Source organism: Leptonychotes weddellii, chromosome 5, assembly GCF_054177405.1.
Source record: "Leptonychotes weddellii isolate Sample4059 chromosome 5, ASM5417740v2, whole genome shotgun sequence".
Lineage (NCBI taxonomy): Eukaryota > Metazoa > Chordata > Mammalia > Carnivora > Phocidae > Leptonychotes > Leptonychotes weddellii.
In genome coordinates, this window is record NC_138373.1 from 101,968,609 (window position 1) to 101,989,936 (window position 21,328).

The following is a 21,328-nucleotide window of genomic DNA, read 5'->3' on the forward strand; positions in this document are numbered from 1 at the left end:
ACTTCCTCTCATTTCTTGAAGGCTTTGCCTCCTGCCTCATGGTCGTTCCCTCTGATGTGAATCCTGTCCTAGTTCTTCGAGATTTCAACATCCACACAGATAGTTCCATGATCTCTTCTCCTCCAGTGACCTTGCCCTTTACCCTGTCTGAACTACTCACTGCCCTGGTCATTTCCTGGTGCTTGTCCTTACCGGTAACTTCAACCCCTCTGTGTCCCAGGGCCGCTGTACCAAAGTACCACCGACTGGGCAGCTGGAACAACAGAAGGCTGTTGCCTCACAGTCCTGGAGGCTGGAAGTCCGAGATCAAGGTGTTGGCGGGGTTGGTTCCTTCTTGAGGACTGTGAGGGAGCATCCGTTCCCTTCGGACCTCTCCCCGACTTCTGGTGGTTTGCTGGCAATCGTTGATGGGTATTCCTTGGCCTGTAGATGCATCGCCATGATCTCTGCCTGCATCTTCACATGGCCTCTCCCGTGTGTCTATCTGTCCTTATGTCTGATTTTCCACTTTTTATAAGGACACCAGTCATATTGGATTAGGGCCCACCCACACGACTTCATTTTAGCTGGATCACCTCTGTAAAGTCTTTATTTCCATTCTGAGGTACTGGGGGTTAGGACTTCAACATCTTTTTTTTTTTTTTTCTGAGGGGGGCACAGTTTAACCCGTAACACCTCCTATCATCTCAATCTCATGCGTCCCACCCTCTGATCACCATCTCATTTCTTCCCAACTCATTCTCTCTAGTACCCTCTCACCAAAATTCCTTTGGTCCCGCCAGGACCTGCCATCTACTGATTGTACCTCTGTCATGCCTCTCTTTTATTATTCTCTCTTCCCTCTTGAACCAACGTAAAGCCCACAGCCAACTAATAGAATCACTCCCTTGCGTATACCTTGAATCCCCTGGCCTCTCTCTCCCCTATGTTGTAGTCATTTGGTAAATTGGCAGCCCTGGCTAATCCTGTCTATTCTGTACTTAACACGGCAGGAGAAAAACCCCAACACATTTGTAAATAGAAATAGAAAGTTTGATGAAAATGAAACATTTACACAGTTTCAAAGTACCTCCCCATTATGTTTTTATTAATTATACAGGGAAAAATAGTAAATGTATAATGGAGAAGTCTGGCAAACACCAACTTAAGTAATGAAAATGAACATCCTTATTATTTTTTTTTTTAAGAATTTATTTATTTGACAGAGAGAGACACAGCGAGAGAGGGAACACAAGCAGGGAGAGTGGGAGAGGGAGAAGCAGGCCTCCCGCCGAGCAGGGAGCCCGATGCGGGGCTCGATCCCAGGACCCTGGGATCATGACCTGAGCCGAAGGCAGACGCTTAACAACTGAGCCACCCAGGCGCCCCAGAAATGAGCATCCTTAGTAATGAGATAAGTCTCACTTGAAGGGACACCCGGGTGGCACAGTTGGTTGAGCGTCCAACTCTTGGTTTCCACTCAGGTCATGATCTCGGGGTCGTGGGATCAGGCCCACGTTGGGCTCTGCACTCAGCATGGAGTCTGCTTGGGATTTTCTCTCCCTCTGCCCCTCCACCCCCCATTCTCTCTCTCTCTCTCTCTAAAATAAGTAAATAAAATCTTTTTAAAAAGTAAGTTTCACTTTAAATTCCTAATCACCTCAAGTGGACCCTTCATGCTGTGTGGTATCCCTACTCCATTCCCTAGTGTATTTACTCTTGACCTTCTAGATGACTAGTCATACTATCTCCTCTCTTCTCAAATCTCCAACACCTCGTTTTCCCATCCTCCCTTTTAGCTGATTATTGACCTCTTATTGATTATCGATTATCTGACCTTGATTATTTCCTTGAGAAAGTGAAAGCAATCACAGCAGTACTTCTCTAAGTAGACACTCATACACTCAACTGCATCTGTGCCTTCCTTCCTCCTGTCCCTGTAGATGCTGCTTAGGGCCACACATGCCCTAGAGCCCAACAGTTCCCTTTTCTCTCTCCTGGAATCATCATATTTTCTCTACTTTTTCTTTCCTATAAGAAAATGCCTTAATTTCTTCTATCTTTAAGAAATCCTCTCTTAGGGGAAGCTGGGCAATTCAGTCAGTTAAGTACCTGACTTTGGCTCAGGTCAGGATCTCAGGGTTGTGAGATCTAGTCCCACATCAGGCTCCCCACTCAGTGCGGAGTCTGCTTCTCCTTCGGCCTCTGCCCCTCTTCCTGCTTGTGCTCTCTCTCTCTCTTTCAAATGAATAAATAATATCTTAAAAAAAAAATCCTCTCTTAGGGCCTAGGAACCCTAAGGAACAACTCCCCAGTAGCAATGAGCATACCCAGCCTCCAGATCTTGGTTTCTAAATATCACTCCCCACCAGAAGAAACCAGGGCTCTTTGGAGAAATGGAGGATTCCAGGGTTGGGTTGAGGAAAGTCCAAGATGACTCTTGAGCATGTTATGCCAGAAAGTACATCCTCAAAGAATGATGGGGGTTTGTCAAAGAGATGGAAGCCAGCTTGAAGGGGCTCCTACTGGCCAAATCATGGACAATTTGAGCACCAAAGTAAATAATGATAGTAATGGATTACAAACCATTGAATAAAATAGGAAGTCATGAGTCCATACCGACATAAGCAAATGAATAAATAGAAAGTTTGAGGAAAATGAAACATTTACACAGTTTCAAAGTACCTCCCCATTATGTTCTTATTAATTATACAGGGAAAAATAGTAAATGTATAATGGAGAAGTCTAGCAAACACCAACTTAAATAATGAAAATGAACATCGTTAGTCATGAGATAAATGGAAATTATGGCCCCTAAAGTTAAAAAATGTCAAAGTCTCAGGGCACCTGGTGGCTCAGTCAGTTATGCATCTGCCTTCAGCTCAGGTCATGATCCCAGGGTCCTGGAATCGAGTCCCGAATCGGGCTCCTTGCTCAGCGGGGAGTCTGCTCCTCCCTCTCCCTTTGCCCTTCTCCCTGCTCATGCTCTCTCTCAAATAAATAAATAAAAGCTTTTTTAAAAATGTCAAGCTCTCAAAAGTCAAGGACAGTTTGGGGGCACCTGAGTGGCTCAGTCAGTTAAGTGTCTGACTCTTGATTTCTGCTCAGGTCATGATCTCAGGGTTGTGAGATTGAGCCCCATGTCAGGCTCCCTGCTGGGTGTGGAGCCTGCTTGGGATTCTCTTTCCCTCTGCGCTCTGCCCCTCCCTCACCTCCCTTTCTTGAGAAAAAAAAAAAAAGAAAAAAATCAAGGACAGATTGAAGAATTGCTCCAGTTTGAAGGACACTAAAGAAATGTCTAAAAGCAATGTGTGACTTTTGAACTGGCTATAAATGACATTATTTGGACAACTGGTGAAACTTGGATGTGGTCTGAGGATTAGATTGTCATTATATATTAATTCCTGATTTTGATAATGGTATGGGGTATATAGGAGAATGCCCTTGTTTGCAGGAAATCTGCAGTCAAGTATTGGGTGATGGATCATCAAGTTGGCTGGCAGCTTTCAAGAGGGTTAGAAGAAAGTTTTTGTACTGTACTTGAAACATTTATGTAAGTTTGAAATAGTTTGAAAAATAAGACTTAAAAAAATAGTAAATATTGCATTTCTTGACCTCACTCTCCTCTCCCGCTCTCTTCTCCACTTTCTTAGAAGAGTTGTACATACTCCAATCCTTCCTTTCCCGTTTTTTTCTTGAACCACGCCAAACAGCTTTCATTTCCACTACTCTTGCTAAGGTCACCAGTGACTTCTGTATTGCTAAGTTGAAGAAACAATTTGCAATCCTCATCTTGACAGACGCATCAGCAAAACCTGACACTGATTAATCTTTCCTGAAACGTTTTCTTTTTTTATATTCCAGAACTCCACATTCTCTTGGTACTATTTTTTTTTTTTTAAGATTTTATTTATTTGACAGAGAGAGATACAGCGAGAGGAGGAACACAAGCAGGGGGAGTGGGAGAGGGAGAAGCAGGCTTCCCGCTAAGCAAGGAGCCCAATGCGGGGCTGGATCCCAGGACCCTGGGACCATGACCTGAGCTGAAGGCAGACACTTAACGACTGAGCCACCCAGGCGCCCTTCTTGGTACTATTTTTTCAGTCTCCTCTGTGATCTCTCCTCATTTCCTCTGACCTCTGAAGAAATGAAAGATCCCAGGATTTAGGACTCAGACCTTTCCTCTTCTTACTCCTTTGTTGAGCTCATCCAGCCCCTGGCTTTAAATAACATCCATATGTTGATGACTTACTAATTTATATCTCTAGCCCAGGCTTCTTTTCTAAACTCTGGACTTCTATAACCAACTGCTTACTCCACATTTTCCATTGGATGGTGTCCAATAGACATCTCAAATTTAACATGGCCAACACTTAACTCCTGATCTTCCCTCCCCCAAGTCTGCTCTATTTACTCTCCCCCTTATTGGTTAATGGCGACTTCTTTCTACCAGTTGCTCCAAAACCCTTGGAGTTACCCTTGGCTCTTCTCCTTTCTTCACATCAATTACATTAGCAAATTTTATTGTCTAGAGCACCTCCACCCTGGAACAGGTCGCCACCATCTATCATTGGAGTTACCCAAGAGGTCCCCTTACTGGTCTGCTGCCATACTTGCCCTCTCTAGTTTATTCTTTACCACTCTCTAATGGCTCCCCATTTCTCTCTGAGTAAAAAGTCAAAGTCCCTAACTTCGGGCCACAAGATTCTACATGGTCACTTACTCTGACCACATTGGCTGAGAATAAAAAATTTACTAATACTGAATGATGTAGAAGATAGTCTCACTTACACATTGTTAGTGAAATGCAATTTGTTAATATCTGTAAAAAATTTAAATTAAGCATATACTATGACCTAGTAATTCCTTTTTTTTTTTTTAAAGATTTTATTTATTTATTTGACAGAGAGAGAGATAGCGAGAGCAGGAACACAAGCAGGGGGAGTGGGAGAGGGAGAAGCAGGCTTCCCGCGGAGCAGGGAGCCAGATGCGGGACTCGATCCCAGGACTCTGGGATCAGGACCTGAGCCGAAGGCAGACGCTTAATGACTGAGCCACCCAGGCGCCCCGCAATTCCTTTTTTTAAAAAAATGTATTTTATTTATTTATTTGAGAGAGAGAGAGAGACAACAAGCAGGGTGAGGGGCAGAGGGAGAAGCAGACTCCACTCTGAGCAGGGAGCCCGATGTGGGGCTCGATCCTGGGACTCCAGGATCATGATCTGAGCTGAAAGCAGATGCTTAACTGACTGAGACACCCAGGTGGCCCCGACCTAGCAATTCCATTGGTAAAAATTTATCTTGTGAAAATACACAAGTGGCCAAAGACACATATGCAGTGTTCGCTGCAGCACTATTTGTCATGGGAACACAAATATACATGGCCCATCCATACAACGGAAGACCGTGTATGATAATGGAGATTCACGGACTTTGGAAAAATCTCCCAGATGTATCATTAAATGCTAAAAGAAGCAGATCGGTAACTATAGAATAATCTCATTGTTTAATAAAAGGTCAACATAAACGTGCTGTGTGTGTGTGCGTGCACACGTGCGTGCATTTAAAACATGATTTGAAAAGGTTACTGATCAGCATGGGTTATATCTGGGGAGTGAGGCTGGGAGTTGGAGTATGAAAGAGATGCTTCTTCCTTCTATAATGTTCTATTCAATTTCAGTCACCTTTCTTTTTTTAAAGAAAAAAATGCACTTTTTAAAAAAGATTTTTTAAAAAACATGCACTTTTATAATTTGTATGTCTTTAGTAATTATAAAAAACATTTTTAAAAGTTCATCCCCATTCCAAGATCATAGAAATGCTCACCTGTATTTACTTCACATTCATGTGTCTTTAAAAAAAAGTACATGTTTGAATTAACTCACACAGGATTAAAGGATGGGTGGGTTGGGGATTAACATAAGAATAAAAAAAAAAAAGGATGGGTGGGTATATCTAGAGTTTGCTGCAGAGCATGACTGTTTCTTTTTTAAAACCTTTTTTGATAAAGAAAACAGAACATACTATTTGTAGAAAATCTAGCAATAAAAACTCTTGGCAAGCCAGAGAAAACCTGTTAACATTTTAGGACATTTCCTGTAAAAGGCAGGGTGTCCAGTGATGTGAAACCTGAAACCTTCTCAGTCTTTTGCTGATGCCTTAACGCCATTTGAAGGGGGGATAAGGGGGGCCTGGCAGTTTGGGCTTCCTCTGTTTGGAAAATTCAGCAGAAGGGGTCACACACAATGGTAAGGCAAACATCACCCATTGTTCATGGAGAAAATAGTGAGGTCACCTTAATCCTGCCAGCAGATGTTGCCAACCGAGATATGCAGCGTTCTGCCATAGTGAAGATCAAGTAGTCTTTTAGCCAAACCCTTCCTTGAAGTACAAGGAGAAACTGGTTCCCCAGGAGTGTCTTTGACCCACGTGTGTGTCCCCCCTCCACGGGCTTACTTCAGACGGAGGGCGCACCCAGTTCCGTGGGCTGGACATGGGCAGATTTAGGAATGGAGCTGCCCACCTTGGAACTGTCAGGAGGGCAGGGCTGGCTCCCAGGTACCAGGTTTGCCTGAGGTTTCTTGGCCCACGCTGCCCCAGGGGCCGAGGGGACACCTTGCATTTCCAACACTGCAGAACAGGGCCTGACAGCAGACGGGCCAGACCCTGGTGACACAAGCATGGATGTACCACCTGGGCTCAGCTTGCCAGAAGTGGAGTCCAGAGTCAAACCCACCATGCCAAACTCTTTCCCGGAAAGGACAGAGGGTAAATACCCGGCAGGCAAACAATTCTGGACTAACAAGGAAATGAGGTAATACATCAGGTTCAAACAGAGAAAGGCGCCCGAAGAGCCCAGAAATAAAAAATTAGAAGGATGTAGCCTTTGTATAAGCCCCCGTGGCAAGAGGCAGATTAGCAGCCTGGCAATATCATTCGCTAGCCCATAAAAGCGGAAGGGACAATGGGAAAGGAGCTGCAGGTGGAAGATGGAAGTGAGAAAATGGGATTCGGACGTTTAGGGAAAACCAAGATATCTGACTTGAGCCTTCTCTAAGCCTTGTTAATTTCTTCCAGGACATCAACCAAGGGAAACGGGAGGGAGAGAGGCCAGATTAAAGGAGACATAGGAAGAACTAGAGAGCTAAGGAGAAAGGTGGTCTGACCCAATCTCTTGATCTTCCTTCCATAGATAAGGAAAACCAAGGCCCAGAGAAAGGATGCCACTTTCCCACAAAACCAGACTCAGTGGCTAAGACTCTTGAGTTCCCTGTCTAGTGCTCTCAAGCCCTGCCCATCAGGAGTGATCCACAGGCCAAAAAGGGAGGAGGAGAGTAAAGTCCTGCCAGAAGAAAGGCAAGCTACACACTCGGAAAGAAACCACTCTCCCGAGGCTCCATCACTTCTCAGCCAGGCTGGCGCCATGGGAGGTGTTTATTTTAATGGGGGGAGTTCTTCTACTGCTCTCTGGAGCATTCCGGGGCTGGAGACACCAGTGAAAGGAGCTAGTTTAAAGGGAGGTCCAGACACCCTCCCTACCCTGACCTTCCTTGGGCTGGCCAGGGCACAGAGTGACAGCCAGCGTACCACTGAGGTGTGAATGGGCCCAGCCCTACTCCCTGCCAGGCACCCCTGACCTCAGCTCTGCAAGCCTGTGGTGCCAACACAGACCATGTGTTCGCCAGAGGGCCCCTACCCCCATGATGAATGGTCCAGAATCCCAGCCACAAGGCCAGAGGTACTGAGCGCCTGCTGCCCAGGTGGCCTTCAGACTGTACATGATGGGGAGAGGCTAGGTACCGGCTAGGTCTGATGGGCACTCAACAAGTCACCCCACACCTGGCAACCTGGGCAGGAAGGAGGCCCTCCTTGGCCCAGCTTGGCTGGCCAATGTGTGATGGTCTAGGTGCCCCCTGGCTTACCTCCAGCTAATGCCCAGCTTCATGCCCAACGGGAAATCCAAGGCCTAGAGGGCCACCGCCACCCCGTGGCCTTTTCATGCCATGTGGAGAGTATGAAATAACTCCTAGAAGCCTAGACCCTTCCACACAGCCTCATTCTTGGCCTCCCCTTCCTGAAGTGAGAATTTCAGAGCAAGGGGAACTTCTGGTTGAAATCTGAGGTAGAGGGGCACCTGGGTGGCTCAGTTGGTTAAGCATCTGCCTTCAGCTCAGATCATGATCTCAGGGTCCTGAGATCAAGCCCCACATCGGGCTCCCTGCTCTGCCGGGAGCCTGCTTCTCCCTCTCCCTCTGCTGCTCCCCTTGCTTGTGTTCCTGCTCTCTCCCTGTCAAATAAATACATAAAATCTTTAAAAAAAAAAAAGAAAGAAAGAAAGAAAAAGAAAGAAGAAAGAAAGAAAGAAGAAAGAAAAAAACAAAGAAAGAAAGAAAGAAATCTGAGGTAGAAATAGGGGCAAGAAGATCTGGGGGGAAAGCCCAATGTCTGAGGAGAGATAAGAAGGTGGCAACAGGGGGTGCCTGGGGGGCTCAGTCAGTTAAGCGTCTGCCTTCGGCTCAGGTCATGATCCCGGGGTCCTGGCATGGAGCCCCACTTCACTTCCGGGCTTCCTGCTCAGTGGGGAGTCTGCTTCTCCCTCTGCCTCTGTTCCTCCCCCATTCATGCTCTCCCTCTCTCTCAAATAAATAAAATATTAAAAAAAAAAAAAAAAAAAAAAGAAGGTGGCAACAGTTTGAGACCCAGCTGTGCTTTGCTTTCTGGCAACAGGAGGCTACAGACACTTAACTCTGTCTACACAGCAGCCCCCGAAGCTCACTGCACACCCCATCCCCCCCAGTATGTACCGGAGTTTGAGCGCACGCCCACAGCCGCACCCCTCCCCCACAGGCAGCCCAGCCTCTGCCCTACCGCAGGGGAATGAATCCCCTGACCCCAGGCACCATTCCAGGCCTAAGTAGGTCCCACACCCCAACCCTTCGTGACCTTCTAAGGTGACCCCACCAGCAGCTCTGCTGGTGGCAGGGGGCTGCCTCACAAGGGCACCTGAGGCCAAGTCTAGGTCCCTGGGGTCCCTCACCCTGGCGCCCATGCAGCCCCCACCCATCTGTCCACCCCGGAGACCTCCCACAGAAAAAGCGGAGTCCAGGGCAGGGAGGGGCCTCCACGTTTTATTAGGAATAGGGCAGAAGCAGAGGCTGGAAGCAGAGCAGCCGAGTTCTTAACGACAGATAAATTAACCGCAGTGCGGGGATGGGGGTGGGGGCTGGGCCAGGCGCTTCAATATAAAAAAACCACAAAAAGACAGACAAACGGACCCCAAAGACATGGGGCAGGGGAGGGCAGCACCATCCAGACAGCAGGGAGGACCAGGGCAGACAGAGAGAGAAGGCAACTTGACCCTTCGCCCCCCAAACTCCACCGGCCCGGGGGGACTCTGGGCTGGCCCCTCGGGGCTCCAGGGCAGGGAGCAGCCAGGTTGGAGATGGCACAGCTGGTGGGCGGGAAGCCCAGCACCACAAGGTGGCTCAGCCTCAAGGGGGCGCTGGGGGCCGGGACACAGCGACCTTGAACCCCCAGGCCCTCAGAGGACGAGCCTTACTCCAGGTGAGAGAAGGGACCAAGGGTGGGGTCTCTCCCTGAGCTGACAGTGGGCATCCCCTCCACAGCAGCGGTGGGTAATGGGGTGTGTCAGGGACCCCCTTCACCTTCTGATCCATCTGCCTCCTTGGTCCCTGCAGGGAGGGGCCCCATGGGCCCCGAGGGATGGGGCACGAGGACAGCTGGTCCAGTCAGTGGTCTCCAACGCCAGAGAGGGGCCCTAGTGTGGCGCAGCCCCTCAGCCCTGACTCCCACAGGAGGAGAGTGAATCGTAGAGGGAGTCACTGAGAGACTCTGAGGTCTCCAGACCTGGGGGGCCGCCACTGGCCACTCTCCCTTCCTCGCCCACGTCCGATGTGCTGGGCGTGCGGCTACCTCCAAATGCCGGGCCCTGGGGTGTAGGGGCTGGGCGGCTGGGCTCCAGGCTCCGCTTCTGGTCCATGGGCAGGGCCTGGGAAAGGAAGGGAAGCTCAGGAGGTAGCTCCTTTCACCCCTCCCCAGCCGGGCTGGAGAGGTGCTGGGCCCTGCCCATCTGACGGGGTGCTGCAGAGGGGGCCCACCAAGGTGGCCCGAGGCACAACTGAGCATGGTCCTACTGAGGTTCTGGGGAGGGAGAGAAACCCTTTCTCCAAGAGGGGTGTGAGAAGGGGCAGGTGGGTGGGCTGCCCGGAGGGGCATCCAAGGGGGCTGACCCTTCAGCCTCTTCTAAGACAGGGCTGTACCTCGTTGCAGGAACTGCTCTCCCCATGTCCCTCCTGCCCTCCAGGCCTGTCCCCTTTCTGGCCATGCTCACCATGGGGTTCCTGGGCAGCCCCTCCAATTGTCGGGATGGGCATAGAAAAGGGTCAGCGGAGCTGTTGGCTGCCCTCGCGTTGGGGAAGGTCCAGTTCTTAGCCAGCTGGACAGGAGGGGGAGGGCCTGGGTCTTCACAGGGATCTGCATGGGGACAAGGGGAAGGTGGGTGGTGGCAGGTAGAGCTCCAGGGATGACCCGCCCTTCTGCCCGTCTACTCACCGTCAGGACAGGTCTGATGGCCCCGGTGGCCCGGAGCGGCGGTGAGCAGCGCGGGGAAGGCTGACATGCTAGGGTGCCGCCCGCTCACCAGCAGCTCCTCTATGCCTGGCACCTCACGCTCCAGCGTGTGGGCACGGCGGGGGACTTTGGTAAGGGGTGGGGGCCGAGCCGGGGGCACTCCGGGTGGGGGGTCCAGCCGTGGTGGCTTTGTCTTGGGAAGATTCTTGCTGGGGGTCCCATTGCTGCCATGGTCTGGGGGTGGAAAGGTCCCAATGCCACTGTCCAGGGTTCGAGTCAAGGAGCCACAGGCTGGGGAGGGGAGGGTAAGTCAGGGAGGGGAGGCTGCAGGCTCCGCCCCTCTGCCTTCTTCTTCCGGCTTTCTGCCCCAGCCAGGGCTCCCCACCTGGGCAGGGCCCCTCCTGGCCCAACAGGCTGTCACCCCTGCCAGTCCTCCCCCTCAACTCCCCTAGACGTGGAAGGATATGTGGGGCCAGGGGGAGGGAAGCAGGCCAGGTACCCAAGGGCAGGGAGGGATTTAGTTCTGTGCAGCTCCAGTGCCTACCTGGTGCTTGGCCCCAAGATGGCACTCAGGGCCTGGCACCTGCTGCAGTGACAAGAAAGGAGTAAAGTGGGCAGGGGCTGAGGGGCAGGTCCCATCCTGGGCCCCTGACCCTGCTGACCTGTGAAGTGTGAGGTGGGCACTGGCTCAGCCAGGCTGTCCTCTGAGGGCATCTCTTCCCGCCTTCCCGGCTCGCTGTTCGGCTGTGTGGGGGTACAGGAGACCTCAGAACCCACTCCTTCCACGCCCGCCCAGGCCCCTCCCCAAGCTCTGTCATTAGGACCCCCGGAGCCCACCAGCCCCAGAGACCACGAGTACACCCAGCAGCTTCCACGACCCAGGGAAGGGGGACCCTCCGGGGGGTGGGAGATCTGGCAGGGCCACAGAGCCAGGCCCAATACCTAGCCACCAAGAACCTACCTTTCCAGGAGGTTTTCCACAGCTCTGAAGAGGCCCCACCAGGCCATTTCGAGGCCCACAGGCTGGCCAGGGGTTCTTGGGGTCAGAGGACACTGGCTGGAAATCGCCATACTCGGGTTTGGGCTCCCGCCAGTTCTTGGGCGGCAGCTCCTTGCCATCCACCCTACAGGCAGCGGGGTAGACGAAGGTGAAGGGAGGCCCGGGTGCACCCAGACACTCGGACCTCACTCCCTCCGGTGGGGCTGGGTCTAGCGAAATCCCCACTGCCCCCGGCCCCTGGGAAAGGGGACGTAGCCCCGGTGGCTGCCGCCATCAACTCCTCCTGATGCTGGGAACAGGCAGAAGCTCTAGGAAAAACCTCAGAGAAACAGCAGGGGAGATGGGACAAGTTCTCCAAAAGCCACACAGGGTCAAGCCTAGAGACCTCTTGATGCCATCTGCTAGTAGATGGCAGCCTGGTCACCTCCTGGTCCACACAGGCCACACCCCCACCCGGTGCCCAACCCCTATGGACACTCTGCCTCATCTGGCCTGGACGGAACAACCCCCAGACCGGACGGCCCCTTCTCTGAGCCACCGCTCCCGCTGCTGAGTCTGTGGCAGGTGGCAAAGGGCAAGATGGGGAGCGGAGCCCCATGTGCTACGGGACAGAAAATCCCAGAGTAAGACCCCTATCAGCCCACGGTTAACTCCAGCTGACGCTGGAGGCGACTCAGGAGAATGTGGACTGTTAACTCTTCTTCAATGAGAAGCTGGGTCTCAGCACACGCAACATCAGGCGGCCAGAGAGGAGGGGGGCTGGGGCACAAAGCCCGGGCTTCCGATCTAAGCCCCGGTCTTTCCTCTGGGCCAGCCCATCAGCCCCTAGATGCTTTGGGGGCATTTTACTCGACCTCCTGCCCTTTCTGCTCTCAGGGAAAGCAGTCCCAGCCCCAGGAGGGCCCATGGGGGGTGGGGGGGGAGTGCCCCCAGCTACTCAGCACCTGCTGACCGGGGCCAGGCCTTCCTCACCTGTTGAGCAGCTGCTGCATGAAGGTGTCCGCGCCCTGGTACATGCCAGCCAGCTGGCCCTGCACCTGCCCCAGCCCCGTACTCGGTCCTGGAGCCGGTCCTCCGGGCCGCGGCCGGGCCCGGCTGCTCAGGTAGGCCTTCTCCTCCTCCAGTGCGCGGCGGAGGTCTTCCGCCTTAGCCATCAGCTTGGAGATGTTGAGGCTCTCGGCCTCCAGCTTCCGGGCTTCCATCTTGACCTCCTTCCGGAGCGGGGAGCCCCCGCCGGCCGCTTCCCTGCTCTTGGCGGCCTCTGCGCGTCGGTTCAGCGCCGGCAGCTTGCTCTTCTTCAGGCCGAACCAGCTGGCGATGCTGCTGGCGTTGCGGTGCTTGGCCTCGGCGCCCGGTGCCCGCTCCTGGCCCTGGAGTCGCAGCACGTTCTCCTCGATGCCCTTCATCACCTTCTCCTCGATGGCCGAGTGCGGGGTCCGGCCGTCGGGGCCTTGGCTTGGGTCTGCAGGGCCCGGGGCAGGGGCCGGAGCGCCGCCGCAGTCGGCCCACGGTGGGCCCTTCCCCTTGTCAGGCTTAGGGGGCTCCTTGGTGGTCGGTGGGGCCCCCGGGCGGGGTACCACCTTGGTGGGGGACTTGGAAGGTAGCTTCGTTGGGCTGCCATGGGGGCTCTTATTGGGCTTGCCAAGGCTGGGGGCTGAGGTGGGCACTTTGGCAGGGGTGCGGGGTACCTGGGGGCACAGGGCCCCTGCCAGCCGGCTCTTGGCCAGCTCCACTTTGGTGAGGCAGCTCCTTGGTGAGACGGGCTCCAGGTCCACCCGGGCCCCCATGGAGTGGGAGGAGTAGACTCGGGCCCCGGGGTCCCCCAGGAGCCCAGGGTCTTGCTGCTTCAGGCTGCTCGTGCCTAAGGCCACTGCCCCCCGCAGGGCCCCCTTGGCTTCTGGCCCCTCAGGAGGCCGGGGGGTGGGAGGCGCCACGTCTCCAGGGCTCTCCGCTGACCTCCCTGCTCCCCGCACCTTCTCGGTGCCAGGCCTGGCTGGCACCCCGTTTTTCTCTGGCCCTTCGGGGCCAGTCTTCAGTTTCCCCAGGGCTGCCAGTCTGTCCCGCAGAGGGGTGTAGCCAGGATCCCCAGGTCGCCGCCCTGCCCCCTGGCTGGGCTTCTTAGATGAGCTGCTAGGGGTCCGGCGGCCAGGATGGGGAGACTCCGAACCGGCTTTGTCCAAACTCTTCTCCTGGGCATTCCCATAGGAGCAGGATTCTGGGAGGCAAGGGCTGGAGGGAGCTCCAGGACTTCTGAGGACCTCAGGGGCCCGTGGCACCTCCAGAGTTAATTGTGGGTAGGTGGGTACCTGCAGTGGGGATGGAGGTGGCTCTGGGGAAGGCCCCCTAAAGGTGCTCCGGGAAAGGTCCAGGATGTTCTCATAGCAGGGAGAGACCACGGGTCCCGGGGACAGCGTGGTGGACAACGCTGGCTGGGGAGGTCTGAGCTGTGCAGAGTCCAGAGCTGCAGAGCAGGGGGAAGGGCTGGTGGGCAGGCCCTGTGCTCCCTCCGGGGACAGCTCTCCTCCACTCAGACCCCTGCGGGCCAGCAGCGGGGAGGGGCTGCCATCAGAACCACTGTGGCGACAGGGGATTCGGGAGTTCCGGGGAAGCTGGGGGCTGAGCTGGGGGCCTCCGGGGCTGGGGACCTTCTCCGAAGCTGGAGGCAGCTTTAGAAACTTGAGACCTCTGGCTGGAGAGGGCAGAAGGGGTCCCTGGACTTCCCCAGGAGAAGGGGGGCCAATTTGGAGCTTGCTTTTCACCTGAGATGAGGAGTAGGGGTGGCCAGGCCGCAAGCCCAGGGGGGCATCACCCGCACCCATGAACATGCTGAGGAAGGGGAGGGGCCCCTGGCCCTCTGAGGTAGCACCAAAGCCCGGCCTGTGGGCCTCTGGGGTACCCCCACCCCAAGCTGACTTGGGGAGGCCTTTGGACTTGGACAGCTGTGGGGGGCCCTGGTCTGGGGAAGATGGCTGCCCGGGACCTGGCTGGTCCCCGTTGAGTGGGCCTGCAGCCCCGGCCAAGAAGGCCTGTAGGTAAGACTCTGTGTCCTCAAGGAGCTGGCCCAGGTTCAACTGTTTGCGGGCCAGGGCCCCAAGCAGGGTGTCAGGGCTGGGTGCCTTGTTGGGGTCACCTGCCTCATCCGAGGAGGAGGAGCTGCTGCTGCCTGGGGCACAGGGTGGCCCAGAGCCAGTGCCTTGGGCCTGGGAGGAGCCCCTACCAGGGCCCCAGGGCCGCCCAGCACCCTCTTCCTCCCCTGGGCCCCCCAAGAGGCGCTCCCAGTGTAGCAGGCCTCCCAGGCTACCAGGGCCTAGGAGCAGGTAGGGGGCCCAGGAGGAGGGTTCAGGCTGGGGCGGGCCACACAGCTCGCCGTTGATCGGCTCTGGGGAGCCGGGACCCTCGCCTGGGGGCCGCCATGGGGTGGCAGGCGAGCAAAGAAGCAAGGGGTCAGTTTCTTCCAGGGCTCTCAGCACCTCCAGGATCTGCGCTTTCTTTCGAAGGAACGGGGACAGGGCATCCAGTGCCGGGGGTGGGGCGGCCGGGGGTCCCGGGGGTCCTGGGCCTCCTGGCCGCAGCTGCTGCTCCCAACACACCTTCGGGGAGAAACAACATGAGGAGGGGCCCGCGTGCAGGCCTAGGACCTGAGCTGGGCCAAACTGAGTATGTCAGGAACAGAGCTGGCCTGGTTTTGTCCGAGTCCCCAAAAGGAATTAACAGCTTATCGGATAGGACAGCTCAGCTTCCTTAAGTCACTGAGCCCTGGTTACCCCAACTCTTCCTCCTGGTGTACCTGGGGTGGGGTGGGTGGGGACCTCACCTCCCTTCCTGGTTATCCGAGCACCCCCCTGCTTCCACCCCCCACTACTGTTTGGGTCAGCAGGGCTGACACCACCTACAACCCTGATATCTATGTTTGCCCCAGGGGAGGGAGGCCTGTCCATTTTCCAGGCTCCAGAAAGAACACAGAGACTCAAGAAGGGGATGCTATGTGGCCAAGTGCTAAGTCAGTCCCTGCCAGCAAGCCCAGGCCTTCTCGTGTCAGACAGCTGTCCTGCGGACCCGCACCCCAGGGAGGAGGCAACTGGGACAGCTCCCCGGCAAGCCTCTTCCCGTTTCTGCCCAGCTCCTTCTTGGGCCCAGCTCATCTGGCATAGTGGTTAACCACACAGGCCCCTGAGCCAGACTATGTAGGTTCAAGTCCCAGGTCTACCGCTCAACTAGTTATACGGACTTCAGCTAGTTTTTTCACCTAAGCTTCACGGCATCGTCTATAAAATGGGGTGGTAATTGTGCTTAACCTCCTAAAATAAAGGAAACCACGGAAGCAAAAGAAAAAATGAGTAATAGTTCTAGACTTGAATAGAGACAATTGTGAATATAGGGCAAAAATTATTAAAAAATATATAAACGAGATCCAGGTGTGCAGCACAGAGCGAGAGCTCAGGAAATGGTAACCACGAGTCTACCACTAACTAACTTTGCTCGCAAGGCTAGTGCCTGGCAGTGGGGTCCTGTTTCTCCCGGTCTGAGGCTCATACCCAGGTGAGGATCTGGGCACCAGGGAGCAGCCCTCCCCCTGGCACTCCTTAGGAAGCAGCAACAGAGAACCGACTGAGGAGTCCGTCGCCAGCAAAGCCACAGAGCACTCTGGCCAGCCCTCCTACCTCTCTCTGCCCAGCACAGTGGTGCCCCAGCGGCAGCGGGGTGGTCGGTCCCTCGGCAGAGCTCAGGGAGGGAGAGGCCGGTAGCTCTGAAGGCGGCTGGAGCGGCGCAAGTGGGATCTGCAGGGGAGAGGCAGAGTTAGCACTGGGGCTGTCTGTCCCGGGTCCCTACCCCCTCATGAAGTTCGGCCTTCCCCTCCAGGGCAGGAAAATGTTCTTCCAAGTCTGCTCCTTTGGGGACATCTCTTGGCCTCCAGTGTGGCTTCTGCCACCATCCCTGCCACTGGGTCAGAGGAGCCTCGGGAGACTGTGCACAGGTGGAATGAAGACATGTGAGCCCAGGTGGCAGGGAGATGCCCTGGGGCTCTGGAGAAAGAAGAAGGTCCCAGGGGCAGAGGGCAGTGGCAAGCCTAATTTGCGGCTCCAGGACCACTCTGCTTCTCTGCGGGGCCCCCTTCCGATTATAGAGGGCCGGCCCCCAACAGCCCCTTCCTGTTCTGCCTATGACCCTAGCTTCCCCGGGACAGCTGAGACTGACGCAGAGGCATCTGTTACTGGGTCCGAGAAGAGAGATGGTAGGGGTTCTCATCTCTGCTCCCCCCCGCCCAAATGGTCTCTGAGGATGACAAAAGTACCACTACGGAATCATGGGTCACCTCTCTCTCAGTCCCTGTGAATGTCATTTCCATCACCGAGGCGTCTCGACTAGACAGGAGTCAGCTTTAAACTCCTACCTCTGGGGTGTTTCTCCCTCTTCTGGCCGGCCGGCTACAGCCCAGATCCTCACTCCTCTGGCCTGGATGCTGCTCAGCGTTTGTCTCCCCGACCTGGTTCAGTGGCTTTACAAATCCCTTATCCACGAAGCAGAAGTATTTTTTTTTTTTCCTTTTCCTCTAAAGCCTCCTATTCCTGCCCACTTGCCGAAGGAGACAGGTCTGGACCCCTCTGCCAGCATTCTGGGCCCGGCCTGCTGGTCCTTCCCTGATGCCACCTCTGGTTCTTTTTTTTTAAAGATTTTATTTATTTATTTGACAGAGAGAGACACAGCGAGAGAGAGGGAACACAAGCAGGGGGCAGAGGGAGAGGGAGAAGCAGGCTTCCCGCGGAGCAGGGAGCCCGACGCGTGGCTCGATCCCAGGACCCGGGGATCATGACCTGAGCTGAAGGCAGACGCTTAACGACTGAGCCACCCAGGCGCCCGCCACCTCTGGTTCTCACTGCTATTCCTTGGCACAGCCTCCGTTCCAGCCCAGCCGAACAGCTTGCTTCTGCCCGGGGTTTCCCTGCAGTTCCTCCCACAGGGCATCCCTTCTCCCCACCTGCAACTCTACTTTTTAAATCGCCCGTGCAGCAAGGCCCAGGTCCAATGTCACCTCTCTAAGGCCACTCTGCTGGCCTCTCCCCGCTCCGGGCTCGTGGACAGTACTGTCACCCAGCTCCGTACTATGGCTGTCTGCAGACCTGCCTTAGCTCGCAGCAGACCGGAGCAGACTCAGGGTTTACGTGCTCTGCACACACCACAGCCCTGTCCAATTCCATACACGCATTGGCAAAGGCGCTGCCCACAGTAAGAGCTTAATTAGCATTTGCTCAATGGAGCTTTCATCCTAGCAAAGCACAACTTGAGAGTAACATTAATAATATAAATAGTTGCTAATCATTGACTACAACTATGGGCCAAACACTATATATTATTTCATTTCATCCTCATGATAACCTGCAATATGGGTATCTTAATCCTCACTTTTAAGAAAAAAACAGGTTCATAAGGTTAAATAATTTGCCCAGGGTCACATAGCTAAGAATTAGCTAAGTTAGGGGCCCAATCCAAGCGTATCTGAGGCCAAGGTTTATGCTCTTTCTATTATGTCATGTTACCACTGGGGAAGATAGATCTATTGCCCCAAACCCCTAAAGGTCCCAGATTTCATTTCAGTGATTTAAGGATGATCTACACCTCTGTTATCACTGGTCGCCAAGAAAGGTATGCACGGGGCGAGCTTGGCTAGCGGGGTTAGGCCTCTGGGGATCCCAGGGGGACCTGTCCAGGGCAGGAAGAGCTACAAAGTTACTGCCATCAACTCAGACCCAGCTCTGCATGGGCCTTGGGGACAGAGCCTCCAAAAAGGCCATGGTGATGAGAAGCCTCAGCCAGTGAGCCGTGGGGCATCCTGCTTAAGGTCTGGGGGCCAAGAGCTGCCTGGCTTGCATCAGACAGGCACACACATTCAGACAGATACACCCAGAAGGTGCTTTTCTTCTTGTCAAGGTTGGGGGTGGGGTAGGGATGTGCTGGCTGAACCTGAGAACCCAAGGTTCACTTCAGGTCCCTGGAGCTGGTCCTGATCCTCCCACCCCCATATCTCGCCCCAGCCTTGGGGCTCCTGATACAGCGACCGCAAGTGACATCTTTTTTGTTGTTCTTTTAAGTAGGCTCTGTGCCCAGCATGGAGCCCAATATAGAGCGTGAACTCACAACCTTGATATCAAGACCTGAGCTGAGATCAAGAGTCAGCCGCTTAACCAACTGAGCCACCCAGGCGCCCCCCAAGGGACATCTTAACTGAGTACAGGATTCACACCTAGTAGCCTTCTGCTTTTCCCGGATAGGGCAGGTGTCAGGTCTACGATCAGGGACTAACGTTTGAGGACACGCCTGTGTGTCACTGTGCGAGCATATGCAACTACACACCCACACAGAATGACCCGGGGCGGGGGGTGGGGGGGTGGGGGTGGGTGGGACGTGCCTTTCCTGACCTCTCTGTGACGCCCAGCACTGGGCGCCTTACGCCCAGCCCCGTCCCTGCCCCTGGCCAAGAAGAAGCAACACGGTGGCCAAAGGGGCCCCTTGGGAGCTTGAAATCATTGCATTTTCAGCCTCCACCCATCACCCCACACAGGGCAGGAGCCAAGCAAGAACCTTCTCTGTCAACAACAGGGATGACATCCAGTGGGGCAAGGAGCACCTGGGAGGCGGGGGAGAGCCAAGCTTGAGGGGACTCAGGGAGTCGTCCCCTCCCCAACTAAGGCTCAGATCTATCAGGCTAGATGGGCCTTTCCCAGATGGCCACAGCCCCCAGAATGGAGGGGAATGGCTGGTGGCCCGCTTCTTCAAGTGTCGGGAGAAAAGAAGGTGATGATGCTGATGGGGCTGGGAGCGGCAGGAAGCTGAGGCAGGAGGAGGGAAGGAGAATCGCTTGTGCCCACCTGAGGGAGGGAGCCTGTCGTCAGCTGGAGTTTCTGCTGAAACAGGGCGCTCAGCATCTGGTTCTGCCGTTCCAGGTCAAACACCCTCTTCTTCAGCTTGATGCACTCCTCCCGCAGGTCCTGAGCCCAGGGAGGCGGAGGGAGACAAGGAGAGGATAGCGGGGAGGGGGCGAGTTGTATGAGCCCGGTCTCCTTCATCAGAGTAGCGGGCACTCCTGCTGGGCATGCCCTTCTCCTGCAGCCTCCTTCTAGGGGAAGCTGAGCCTGCCTACGTTTGTAGCTGTCATATTTTCTGGGGATGGTAAATTCTCTAAAGTCTACCACCCCTGGTGGGAGGTAAATCCTATTCCCTTTGGCATCTTTCCCATCCCTTGAGCCAACCCCCTGCCTCTAAGAAACCACACATCAAAGAAGGGCCCATATAAGGCAGAGGAAGACCTGGGGGTCAGAGTGGCTCAGAAGTCAAGAAGTTCCCACAGTACTTGAGTAAATATTTAGATGCCACCTTATGCTCACAATATTAACACTGCTATCAAGGCCATCACAATCTGGAGAAACCAGCTGGGGCCAGGATTAGGGAAGGATTCAAGCCCAAATCAAAGTTACCATAGCTCAGAGACCTGGCCTTACCTAGCCCACCTCTCCTCCAGGTAGAACAGTATGGACCTGTCCGAGGTGGGGAGAAGGAGCCTTGTTGGAGGGTCAATAGGCCACTTCCACCAAGCTCCGTCCTCTAGCCCCTACGTGAGTAGGCTCAGGGGTCCCCAGGAAGGACTTCCCCTGCTGTATTCAGGGCCTCTCCCCAGGGCGTCTGGGCTCAGGGGCGAGAACGTCTCCCGTGGCTGCTTACCTTCTGGTTTAGCAGTGCCTGCACCACGTGGTTGGCAACCTGGGGACAGAGGGCCCGAGGCACAGCCATCAGCCCACCAGCCTCTGCCTGGAGCACCGACAACCCGTGCTCCTCCCAGCTTCCCCACCTCCCCCTGCATCAGTCCCCCTGGAGACCCCACAGACCTCATCTAGACAGCGTTCATAGGTCTCCCGCTGGTTTTCATTGGCCTGAGCAAGCGCCGAGTTCTCTGCCTGCAGGAAGGAGAAAGGGGGCCGACAAGGAGGCTGTGGGATCATTCCTCCACCAGGGCAAATTCCTTTTGGGGAAGGGGAGGCATGGAGTTTACTAGCTACACCCCTATCCCAGCTCTTGGCTCTGGCTGGATTCCCCACGGGGAGGCCTGCAGAGATGGACGGAAGGCATCAGAAAGGCAGAGCTGAGATGGCTGGTTTTCTGTAAACCCCAACCTCAGTCAGGGAGGTTGGAGGGACTGCGGAGACACAGTGGCCAGGAGGACCTAAGCTGGGATGTGCCCAAAGTAATCCTTATTTCCCTGGGGGGAGGGCAGAGGAGGCTGGAGGGAGGAGGGCAGGGTCTTAAGAATACGGCAAAGAGCTTAGTGAGGGATCCTTGTCCTTTTCCCTCAAATCCTAAGCCCTGGGTCATCTAAACCCTTCTTCCTGTGGCCCCTGTGACCATGCCTTTCTTAAACCGGCAAGGGCGTGAAAGTGGGGGGAGAAAAGGGGGTAAAGAAGGGAGACATTTGGGGGCTAGGACAGCCCTGCCCCTGTGCATGCCTCTTGTCCCAAGCTGCCCCCCCCGACCCCCAGTTTGGAGAGCTCAGAGCAAAGAAAGGGCTTCTCAGAGGAGCTTTGCTAGAGAACGTTCAGCTCTGCTCCAGCCCGGCAAAGCGGGTTGAGAGGAAGGTCCACCCACATCCATAACGCCTACCCAAGCTCCCGAGGGCCCCAGACGGCACTGCCCCCCCCCCCCCCGTCTCGTGCCCCACCTCTAGCTCCCGAAGTCGGTGCAGGAGCTCCTGGCAGGTGCCCGGTTCCGTGCC

General features: G+C 54.8%; 1 protein-coding gene across 1 annotated transcript; it reads right to left on the minus strand.

The window, feature by feature from the left end:
* Positions 1-9,086: 9,086 nt before the first annotated feature.
* NCKAP5L (NCK associated protein 5 like) lies at positions 9,087-21,328 on the minus strand (the record flags this gene model as incomplete). Its single annotated transcript, XM_081818960.1, has 11 exons — positions 9,087-9,987; positions 10,330-10,472; positions 10,551-10,859; positions 11,231-11,312; positions 11,530-11,692; positions 12,541-15,158; positions 16,230-16,346; positions 19,434-19,553; positions 20,284-20,322; positions 20,448-20,516; positions 21,275-21,328. Coding segments are annotated over 11 exons (3,927 nt in total), but the record flags the coding sequence as incomplete, so codon positions are not given.